We start from the raw sequence: 12720 nt of genomic DNA, 5'->3' as shown, positions 1-12720 counted from the left end.
ATTCTTGTTTTAAAGAGATTATTATGGCTATAATCTCTTGCATAATGTTCATGAACTCTTAATATAATTTCATATTTTTACATGTCTCATAGAACCAAAGACTAAGATTACATTACAGAGTATGTCAAAGAGTTGGATATGTACACACACAACAGTCATGTAATAGTAATTCGAAAATCAAACCGTATAATGTGTTCTTTGGCTTGCAAAATTTGAATCAATGCATTTTCAACCACCATATGAAAATAACATTCATCAGTTGAGCAGTCAGTCAGGAAACCAGCAGTTTATTAGATACAATAGGTTTGGCAGATAACTAATTAAATGAGGAGTCAGTTGACATTTAACCCGGCGGAAGACGCATAAAGAAAAGTTACTAGAGTGCGGTATCACATACCCCAATATTTAAAACACGGTAATTTTATTTAATTGTAAAGCTTTATTTTCTTTTATAACACATGAATGATACTTGGGTTACAAGAAATTAATTTCCAAAATCAGCTTATAGAGAGTTAAAATTAAGATAAATGAAAATAATAAATTTCCTTGGTCTTATTGCATCTCTAATACACAATCCTTATTTGATCTCAGGGTTCATAGCCACATATTAGTTAAAAAAATAAGCACCTATAAGCACTTTTCAAGCACATTTTAAGAAAAAAATAAGCACCTGTCTAATTACATTATACACACCTGCATAACCTTAAAAGAAAAATTAGACTTGTAATTTAAAATATGAGCAATGCAATATTTATTAAGAGAATGAGCCCTCAACAATGGAAAACAATTAACTTTTTTTTTTAATTTTAAATGACAGTTCAATTTACAGAACTAGTTTACAATGAGAAGGAAAAAAACTATGCAGAACTAAACTTTATTACAAAATTTAATGATGATATTTCAATTGAAAATATAGAAAATAAATAATAATAAGCTATATTAATTGTATTCGTTCGGCACCTAATAATAAATACAATTTATTTTTCCACTCTTATTAACATTTAAATAATTTAACTTAAATCAAAATTCTGAACATTTTCTAAATTTTCATTGCATAACAGTTTTCCCTTAACACATATCCCAAGCAAAGTAATTTAAGTAAAAAAGAGGCACATTTCTGAAATCAGAAGACGGGAAATTGCTTCATTCAGTCATCCTTTAACAGTAAAAGCTTAACTAACCAGCATACTCGGAAATTCCCGAATTTTTCGGATAGTAACTGGAAAAAGAGGAGTGGGGGAGATTGTAGCCGTTCTTTAGATTTAAATTTAGGCTAAATAAAGGATTTTGACATTTCGATGTATGCATCATATAAAAACCAACGGAACTGAAAAATATTCTGCTTAGAAAGCACAGTAAAACTCTTTTAAGTGTTCATAAACAAATCTCAGACTGAACATCAAAATTAATTACCAATGCAAAATACCGCAAATTATTGCGCAATACGTGCGGCGTAATTCTTCCGTATGTGATATTACGCAATCGGAATCAACACCTGCCGGTATTCGGAGAAAGAACTAAATAAAGGAAAAGAAAGAGACTTACTAATCTGGGGTGTTTCTGATTCTAATTTTCAACAGACTGTATTAAATTTCCGAAATAGAATCAATCTTCGCTTGGGTTGGGTAGACCGCAAAAACTTTTCGTCCTATTCAATCCAGATCGGACAGTGACAAAAAAAAAAAAAAAAAGTCCGCTGCTTCAATATTGGAGATTTTGCGGAGAAACTCCCAACCTCCGTACTGTATAATGTATTGGCAAAGAAAATGAAATTATTTTGACTATTCAATTACTTTCCTTTTATTTAAGCCATTCCGAATATTATTCCTTAGAAAGCTAATCTGTGTAAAAACACACCCATTTTTGGAAGTTTATCTATACTTCAGCAGTTACTGCAATTATATTATTACAAATATTCATACATATGCTCATAATATAAGTATAACGATCATAATAAACACGAATATGAACTGACCACCCGGAACGGGAATGCAAATTTATTAAAATCTTGATAGAAATTCAAACGTGTGTAGAATTTGGGTGGGAGGAAAAGAAAACAGAATGTACCGGAATTTTCTACGTTTTCGCAGTTCTTTGGCCAATAGAACGAAGTGCACCTGTCTGTACTCTCGCGCACACCATAGGTTACGTTAATGCAGAGAAGGGGGGGAAAGCAATTTTCGGGAGTATGATTCACCATCTGACGTTGCATATAAGGAAGAAAAGTTGTTTATTTAGTTTCGGCTTTGGTACGGGGAAAAAATGCGCGTTCATTAAAAACATAGGATTAAAAAAAAAGCACTAAAAGCAAAAAATAAGCACTAAAAACAAAAAAATAAGGGCTTTAAAAAAAAAGTAAGCACCTATAAGGGCCTTTATATTTTATTTTCAAATATAAGGACTTATAAGCACTTATAAGGACCGCTACGAACCTTGGATCTGTTTACACTTTTAATACAATACATTCATGTGTTCTTGGCACAGAATGTTCTCATTTTAAACATCGCATTTGTGCGATGTTTCAAATGAACCTGTCTCGATGATGTCCCTGGCTCGAGGGCAAAAAAAAAAAAAAAAAAAAAAAAAAAACTTCATCACATCTTTTACACTTAGTTGTTTCGCATTTGATATATTCGTCGAAACTTCTGCTCTTCTTTTGCATGCAGTACGTAAGTCTCTCGATAAAGTATTAATCTTTGATCGTTGTTCAGTAGTTTTTTTTATTAACTGTAAAGCTATGTCCCTCAAAAACAGACATCTACTTCAGCATCTTGCTGGTGGAGTAGCAATTGAAAGTAATATAATTCAAAAGTTAGCATTGCCCACCTCCTTTTTATTATGGCAATTGAAAAACTTTCTGCTATTTCATCCAGTGTCCACTGCACCCTTAGTGATATTATAAAAATATATAATTTCTCGCATTTTCTTTTCTCCAGTAGTATCACCTATAGCATCATCATTATGCAATGTTAGAACAGTTTTTTCTTTTTTTAGGAACATAAATTAATGTTTTATTTTATTTTATTTTATTTTTTTCCGAAACCCAAACAGTGCAGAAAATATTCCTATCTTCATCACTTTCAAGTATTTCTAATAATTCTCACGGTAATTCCATCTCTATTTGCTATAAGATCAGAAACCTTTAAAAATATAATTATGAATATACAAAATAAAATTAAAAGCTCTACAAATTACTTAGCTTACAAGCCAAACAATTTGAAGATTTCTGGGAATGCAAGAGTTAAGAAAAGTATCCCAATATCACTAAATATAAGAATATCTTATTTATAAATATAAGAACTCTTATTTTGGATCTAGGTACTTATAAAAATTGTTTTTTTTTACCCATACTGAAGATTCAATATCATTATCTTTGTCTGAATATACACCAAATTATGAACAGCTGGAGACACACTTTCCATTAGCAATAAGATAAAATAAAATTTAATCTGTATTTTTTTCCACGGCTACTTTTTAACTAAGACCTTGACACATTTTCAAGTAAAAAGTCAATCCCATATATACAAAAGTTGAACAAACCCAACTTTAAGACAACAAAATCTATTTACGTACCTGACATAAAGTTATCAGCCAACAGTGCTTTGTCATTTGGATTGTATGCCTAATTAAAAAAAAGTACTGTCGATAAGGCTAATACAAAAAAGTAAGTTTAATTGCCACATGGTAACAACAATAATAAAATTACGAAAACGAAAAATATTCCTTAAATAAAATAATAAATGGAACTTTACTCTGAGTTGATTGACCAAAACTATAGCCATGATGATTCCATAAATAGCCACAGCCTCACAAAAGATAATGCTCACCAAATTCTTTGTTCTTATCCTTGGAGCTTTAACACCACCACCTACAATACTTACTCCAGTAGTATAAATGCCCCTATGAAACCATAAAAGAAGTATTATAAATTTAATATTGAATGAAATCACGTTTAAATACATTCATATATATTATGTCATCAAAGTATGAGATTATTTAAATGAAATATAAATAATATGCCACATCATCTCGATCAAAGTTATCTAAGTGCTTTTGCTAATAGTAGAAAATACTTGATTTCTATGCACTTATATTTACAGTTCAAGGTATTTTCTTTCTGCATTATTGCAGCATTTCAATCATTTTGGCAACTTTCTAACTAATAAGTAATTTAAATTTTTATTTTATTATTTACAACCAAGGTTTTATAAAAAGAAATGGGATTCATAGATGGTATGGCAATAGTCTCAGACTGGTGGTTCATAGACCACCTTGTAGCTACCATGATAATTTCAAACAGCCCATGAATACATTTCTTATAAATTGGTGCCACTATAGCATATGGTTCACTTACTTTTTTTAATACTTATAAATATTAATTTTATTAATGGTTTTTACTAATTATGTTATGTAATTGTTAGGTACCTCACAGTATTTACAAAAGAAATGAAACACAGAGTAGTACTTACTTTCATCTTTGTTTAAAGCTGTTCAAATAACTTATAAAGCCATAATTTTCATGATGCTATTAAAAGAGTTTTACAAGGAGTATCAGAAACCCCTATACAGGCAATGTTAAATTGGCCATGTTTGATGTACCTTTTTCTCAAAATCTGCTGTAGATACGCTTGAAATATTTTGGGTAATTCAAGTATACCTATCTGATTATACTGAAATGAGCTTTTGAAACACTTTGAATTTTAGAGTAATTTACAGAATATTTTGTTAGGTATACAGAATATTACAGAATATTTTGTTAGGTTATAGTAAAATTTACATTTTCTAACACAAAAAAAAATTAAATTTTTTTTTTCTTCATTTATCACAAAAAGCTCATTTCAGTAACTATTAGGAAACCTACTAAATAAGCCATACAAATTTTAGATACCTGTGAGCAGTAGTTCCTGAAAAAAAGTACATCGAATATAAAAAAATCATGTTTGGAGGAAAACGTGTTTTTATGTAAAAACCCTCATTTATCAAAGCATTCAATGACAATTTAAAACTACATTTTTTACAGATCTAATTTTCATAGATTAAAGAATGGTATTTTTGGAAAGATAAAAAGTTAAGAGAATTTGAAAATGCAAAAATCTGATATCACCATTTTTTTTTTTGAAGATTTTTGGGTTTCAGCATCCCTTACGAGAAAAAACTGCTCTATATTTTATATAAGAACATGGTCTTTTAGAAGAACACAGATGTGCAGAACCTTGTCATTGGTGTGTAGTGATATGCAGGTGATGGGATAGAGATGGAGATTGCAGACGAGTCTTCCACAGCCTCTGGAAAGTCTGCCATGTCAGACAATTCATTTAAAAAGGAAACTTTGTTTTCATTGCACAGGTATAAATATAAGGATTTATTTCAATCTGACTGTATGCAAAATCCTGAAGCTTGTGCTATTTTTGTCAAGGAGATCCCTATGGATACTCTTACTAGACTTCCAAAATACCATCTTTGACTAGTTTAATATGTGCTGTGAAATATACAATTCCATTGCATAGATGCAAGGTTCTGATGAGAGTCCCATGAAAACAGATGTAGGTAGGTAGATTTGCAGGTCAGACAAAGTATAACCAAGGCCTAATTCTAAAGGGGGATAGACCTAACTTATCTGAAGACAGCAACACGCTTATTCACAAAGCCTACAGACCATTTCTGTTGCTGTTTGCTCCGATTGGTTAAAACAGGAAACGTAGGGTTGCAGAATCTAGTGCTTGGCTGGCAACTTTTGGTTCATCGCCTTTACAATTTGTATTTGAGCGTCGTGTACCAAAAAGTGGGCATAATCCATCGGAGAAACCACAGCTCAGCGGTAACGAGCGTGAGAAAAACTCTCAGGCTTCTAGATCGCCAGTTCTATCCCCGCTCATAGCTTTCATAAACTCTGCTTTGCATGGATTTATTTATAACTTTATTGAATGACTTTGTCTTTTCGCCTTCGGGTGTGGTTTTAAAAAATTAAACGCCTTAATTTTTTCTATTTTTGTTAATTTTAATTTTTCTTATTTTTATTTATTGGTTTGTACTCTTTGTAGTAGGTACCAGTAGCAAGATTACTATTCAATATCCTGAAAAGCATTTCAATAGAAATAGTGCATAATGGAATAAAAAATGGCGTCAGATATCTATTCTTTTTACCAAATTATGAGTAAGTATAGTTATACTTACTCATAATTTAGGTAAAAAGAATAGATATCTGATGCCCTTAAATGTTTACTGAATGTTTTCCTTTGGTTAATTTTTTAATATTCCTTTATTTGTATAAATGAATGCGCTATGGAAATTTACACAACAGAAATGACGAAAAAGTGCATATGCTATCTCGATGTAAACACCTTTTCCTTGTAAAACAATTATGTACTTTTAAAAGTTTAAATTCAAATACAAATAAACTATTAATAAGATCAGTAGGTTATTTAAAATATATTCCACACAATTCCTCTAAGCTTTCATTCATAAACTAAAAAAATATTGAATGAAATAACGTTTGTTTTGCATTAATTACTACGCCTACAGGGCGATAACTCGCCATTCCAAATATGACCACTAAGCAGATGTTTCCTCCAATGATAGCAGCCCGTAGAGAAATGGTCTGTAGGCTTTGTGAATATGCCAGCAACACCAACATTCCCAATAACAGAAACCACAGCACATAAATTGATGGTCCATGGTTATTTGGTCTAAAGGAGTGTTTGGACTTAATACTTTTATGTGCAGCATCGATATACAGCTATCTTAATATCAATAGTACAGCATGAAGTTGCCGCTGGATCAGTTATATATTGTGATGAATGGCCAGCCTACACGAATTTAACAGGAGTAGATTACTATCCTCTAAGTGTTAATCTCAAGAAAGTTAATCCAACAACAAAGTACACACACAATTGACTGAAAGATTTTGACTTGATGCAAAAGTGTGCACATTAAAGAAAATCAGAGGTATGCCAAATAGCCATTTTCAGTCTCACCTAGACCATTTCTCTTGCAGCCTTTTTAAGAGATGTAAAAGCTTCACATAAAACCTTTCTTAGATATTTTTTTCTACTACTACTACTACCCTAATTGTTATTTTTTTAAATAAATGTGCTTTGAGATGTGTACGTATATAAATGGTATTAATGCAATAAGGTGTGGCAACTATTTATTTCATTTTTTGATAAATTTTCTAGAAAGAACTATATATTTTTGTGTTTTATACCATTTTTTATTGATGGACCATACACTATACTAAAAAGAGATCAGCGGACCACACACCATGCTGACTAAAAGCAGACTGTTAGGCCCCATACTATAGCATCACCTTAAATTAATTAGCGTTATTATGATATTAATTATTACAAGAATTTGAAGGGAAAAAATTTAAGATTTTAATGATTGGGAGTCCAATTCTACATTCTCTTTTTTTTTTTTTTTTTTTTTTACCATTAAAAACAAGCGTGAGTAACACCTCAGAAAACCTACTTGTCAAACGATAAATACTCTCAGTTATGAATTTCTGCAATAGGAGTAATCACATCATCTGGGAGTACATTTTAATATGAAAACAATTTATTTCGTCCACTGTTGAAAATTAATAAGTCGAAGAAAAGAACCAGGTTGACCAATCAGCATCTACAATTTGTGATGAAGGTAGTTTTCAATAAACTTTTTCTAACAAACTTTATCAAAATAAATTTTTTATGGATTTTCTAAAAATTTCCTATGGATTCCTGTAAGAAAAATTTAGTAAATAAAAGAATCAAAATGGGTTGTCATAATTTATTCTTTTGCCCAACTTGGAAAGTTTTCGTATTTTGTTTATTTAAGTTATTTATTTCATAATTAAACAAATTAGATTTGAAATAAATGTAATAAATGTCAGTCTGAAAATTTAATATTTAACATTCAATACATTTGAATTCCAGAGTTTAACCCATGGAAATTTTACCTGCAAATGCCACCCTTAATATTTCAGACAGAAAATATATATAAAATGGAATTATTTCTTTTTGTCATTATTATTATTATTTAGATAAGTTTTGATATATATACTTAGTATATAAAATTTAGAATAATAATGGTATAATTATTTAAAGCATTGGGCTCTATGAAAAGAATATATTCAAAATTTATGTATAAAATTGTTTTCAAATACTAAAGAGAAAAGCAAAATTGAAGTAATAATTGCAGTTGACAATAATACCAAGAAACTTTCATGCTATTTAACCCCTTTTGGCATGCTACCTTTTAAAGTCAGAATTTCAATTAGAAAAAAATGTAGACAGTCTAGTCAGGCCTAAAGACACACACAAGTAAAATTTTGTAGAGATAGCACTTACCATTTTAATTCTGTGGGTGTGCCTGAAGCGGGCTCACAGTATGAATAGAGCTTCGAAAAGAGTGCTGAAGCGAGCATCATTAGGAAGCATGAAATAGAGTAAAACATTTTGCCTACGATTTAAAAAACACTAGATTCCGAGTCCCATAGCAGATTTAGCATTACCCAGGGTGCACTATGGAGAGGACTGCTACTCTACACCTGTCAAAAAGCTCTCTTTGGTTATATGATGATCATATGCATATAAATGAAAAAATACTCCCTTTACTTCACGAAAGGAAGTAAAAAGGTAACTTGGCTATATGATATTTACATTTCATATTTACACTTTCATCTATTTTTTTCATGGTGGTACTTTCTGAAGCAAGTGACACCACCTTTGAAACAACAACCTAACACTACATGTTTTGCACAGGTACCGGGATCCGTATTGGATTCACTATCTGAAGGCAATTCGTTTAGCATTTTCACTGCTTCAGAAATAGCCAGCCTTCTCCCATCCATTTGCAAAAAATTAAAAATCAGAAAAAAATTAACTATTATTACATCTAAATTAAGAAAATATAAACTATAAAATAAATGATAAAAACATCTTACAACTCAAAACTAGCAAAACATACAGCTAATAAAACTTCTTTCAATGAAAGTGAAAGAATGAGAACTGCTCTAGCGAAAAATCAAACAGCTAACTGATAAAATTACCTCCGACCTTCAGAGGAAAAAAGAAATAGCAATTTCTTAGTTAATAACCAAACCTCTCCTCCAAACAAAAGAAAAACAGGAAATCAAACGCAGATGTGCACACACCTTTCTGTTGTGAATAAGCTCACCAAAGAAAACACTGCAGTGACACCACTCTGGGCACACTAGATATTTGTCATTTAATTTTACTCAAGATTTCAAGATAAAAATTTAAAACTAATATAGAACAAAGAGATCAGCATATATCTAAGAAAATAACAGACATTGCTTTTCAAACAATTTCTTTTATATCCTAAAAAAAGTCTGGATTTCTTTAAAAAAATGAGGGTCTTTATAAACTAAACACAACTTGTTTGTGCTGTCATCTAGTATAAATAAAGAAGGTTAAAAGTAACTTATAAAGCCTTTTCCATTCAATTTCTCTGTCTGTACTGACGGAATATTTTGATGTGCCCAGGCCCCATCGTGCTAGAAATTGTTAGCATTAAGTATGTATAATATTTAGAAATTCTGGGAAATAGCCCCCTCCACTCTCTAGTAGAGGAGGCTATTTCAGTCAGGTGATAGGTCCTAGTTCACACAAACAAATCCAAGAAAATGAATAAGCAGTAGAGTCACACATCTCCTCCACCAAGGAAATCAAAAGTGATGACCGACTGCACAGAAAGTGATGTTTTCATGTTTCTTCAATTGCAGTGGACTACTCTTGATTGATTTCCTACCCCAAGGGAGCATTATAAACTCAACAGTACTCTGATGAAATTACGGAAAGCAATCGACCAGCCTTCTCACAAAACAAGTGATCCTTTTTCAAGAAAATGCTCTCTCACACATCTCCCATGAAACCCAGAAGACCTTAAACAAATTCTAATGGCAAACATTGTCAGCAAATTCATATCAAGTATAAAAAAAACTTCTTTACCTGAATTTGAAAATTCTGATGTTTGGTTCATTTAACTCAAAGTTATTTACCTGATGTAAAATCTTTGAATTTTGTTACATTTAAAGATGAAGATAAATTTTAAGACTAAAAACTTAAGATAATTCATTGAGATGATGAAGAATTCTTTCTGCATCCAGTACTGTTACTGCACAAATGTGATTTTACTAGGCTATTGATCAAATTTGTACACAATGAAAAATTGTCAAGTTGGAATTCACTTAATGCAAATCTTATTATGAGAAAGATTTTGAATGCATTCAAATATGTTTTCAGTTTGACACTTTTATCAAGTCTCAACCGGGGGGGGGGATGTTATGAAGTGAAGTAAATTAAACCTAGGGTAGGGTGACATCTTCTAGAATGTTTGAGAATCTGAATTATTCTTTAGTCTGAAATGTGAAGGAACAATTTGGTTTTGTGTCTGTCCTTGTATGTGCTTCAATAAAGTGTTTCCATGTTTTCAGAATGACTTTGGTCTTCCTGGATTTTCAAAACACCCTGCCTTGGGTAGATGCAAACCCATAAATTAATTAAATTTCAGCTTGTTCTGTTTCACTAAGAAGTTCTAGGCGAAGAAATGGTGACATTAGCAAGAACTGGGTTTTGGTTCTCACCTTAATCTTAAAAAGAGGAGCTCTGTTCCTAGAAAGGATGATGAACTTGTGACAGCCTCCACAGTGGCGAATCTTGATAAAAATGCAGGCAACTTAATTTTATGTGATAAATTCTACCACAGCAAAAAATGTTTTAAAACATGAGAAGTGATTTTAAGTGATAAAATACAGTTATTATTAAAGAAAGATGCCTATTTTTCATGCCTTAAAAAAGACGGCTATTTATGCAAATTTTGAAATGCTAAAAAAATCAGTTGAATCATTCTCAGTGAAATAATTCTCAGTTTGATATAATATGTTCTAAACAACGAAAAGAGAATGCATGTAAAACAGAGAATTCCTTCTCTAATTGTTGTAGAAGTACTTGCAAACTCTTTGCATAGAGCACATTTGAACTCAAGATCAAGAGTGGAAGATTTGCACTTTATGCGATTCAGATAGCAAAGTAGTTACATAGGCAGAAAAACTGTAACATTACTGAATGTTCCTCCACTTAGGAATGAAACTGAAACACGTGCATTGTTTGGGAGGAATGAAATGAAAGTAAAGGAACATTAAGTATTTTCTACTGAAGTCAGTGATTCAAATGCATGTAGTTTTGAAGTTCTTTTAGAGGATATGTGGATTTATTCCAAAAACTAATGACTGTAGAATTCTAAAGGACTTGAAATGAAATGAAATAGATTTGAGAGATTTTTGTGTGAGCAAAGTGAAAATGTTCTTTTAATTGGGGCTGATGGTTTGGGAAAATTGTTGACTAGGAGTTTATTTGAGCTAGATTCAGGGATAAGAGCCATGAAAACTAAACTTGAGTACATGTAATTGGAGAAACAGAATTTAAGTGTGGGTGATAGCATTTTAACTACTTTGTCTTTGCATGTTAGGAACACTCCTTTGAGCGCATTACAGGAACTTCAAATTTTAAGAATAGCTGATTCATCCCAAATTGTTATGGAGAAAGGCAGCTTAACTGATTTTGAAGAAAAAATAAAAATTCTTTTCAATGGGAGATACGAACTAGAATTGCCTTGGAAATGCTATTCTACATATTTAAGTGATAACAGAATCTGGAACGAAGAGATATGAAAAAGTGATTAGGTTAAAATGTGCTAAAATTTTATATGATTATCAAAAGCTATTCCAGGAATGAGAGAAAATGACTGTCACTGAATGCGTATCGAAAAATTAATTGAATACCAATGTCATTATTTCCCTCACAGGGCAGTGATTAAATTAGATAGTAAATCTTTAAAAATTCACCTGGTTTTTGATGTTTCTTGCTCTCAGAAAGGGAAATCTTCTTTAAAGGATTGCTTACTTAAAAGGGTTTATCTTATGGAAATACTACCTGATACTCTTGATCATCCAATTGATATAATTGCTGGCATTGAAAAGACTTTTTTGATGTTATCTGTTGTCCCCAAAGACAGAGATTTTCTTACATTTTTTCCCCCTGTGTAATGAGGGGCAAGATATTTATAGACATTGTTAAGTTTTATTTGAGTTTTCTAGCCTTACTTGTTGAATGCCTCTATCATGCAACTTTTAGAATAGTGCCCTCCACTGCATGATGAAACTGTTCAAAAACTGAAAAACTCATTTTAAGTGGACAACTGTGTAACTGGGATCTGGAGTTTTTAATATTAACGAACAAGTTCACTTTATACAAATAGCAAGGGGCTGTTTCAGTTTGTGTGGTTTTGAAAGTATTGTTGCTTGCAAAAATGTTGATAAGCATTCTGGAGAAACTTCCATTTTAGAGATAATGCAGAACTTATTTGTTACTTTAAGATGTGCTAATTTAGGGCCATTGGCATATGGAACGAAAATAACCAAGATATTAATATAATAACAAAATATTTTGATCCTCTTGTCTTATTAACTCTAACAACACTACTTCTAAAATTACTGTTACAAAACTTATGGAAGTAAAAAAAAAAATCGGGATTGTGAATTATCACCAGGTATTTTGAATAAATTCTCAAAATTGTATAAATATGTTTATGAACTAAAAATGTAACTTGTAATGTAATGTAATTGTTTTTGTTGCTGAATTGCTTGTTTGAATTTCCTAAATTCCTTGTTTTTCTTGATGCCAGTAAAGGGGCATATGCTACATGTGTCTATATTCAATCAAC

The 12720-nt window shown here is 31.3% G+C and overlaps 1 protein-coding gene across 2 annotated transcripts in view; it reads right to left on the bottom strand.

The window, feature by feature from the left end:
- The window catches only part of LOC118204009 (V-type proton ATPase 21 kDa proteolipid subunit c''-like), a 78813-nt gene that overhangs the window by 772 nt on the left and 65321 nt on the right, over positions 1–12720 (bottom strand). For both annotated transcript variants that reach the window (XM_085817400.1, XM_085817399.1), the window contains 2 exons: positions 3753–3900; positions 3574–3622 (listed from right to left, as the gene is read on the bottom strand). In XM_085817400.1, the coding sequence (XP_085673526.1) occupies positions 3574–3622; positions 3753–3900 (197 nt within the window). The remainder of the gene's footprint in view (positions 1–3573; positions 3623–3752; positions 3901–12720) is intronic.

The sequence above is a fragment of the Stegodyphus dumicola genome, chromosome 5 (genome assembly GCF_044657685.1).
Source record: "Stegodyphus dumicola isolate Sdum_Otavi_A_Nest chromosome 5, ASM4465768v1".
NCBI lineage: Eukaryota > Metazoa > Arthropoda > Arachnida > Araneae > Eresidae > Stegodyphus > Stegodyphus dumicola.
The sequence above is the reverse complement of the archived record's forward strand: the minus strand, read 5'-3'. Positions and strand labels throughout refer to the sequence as shown.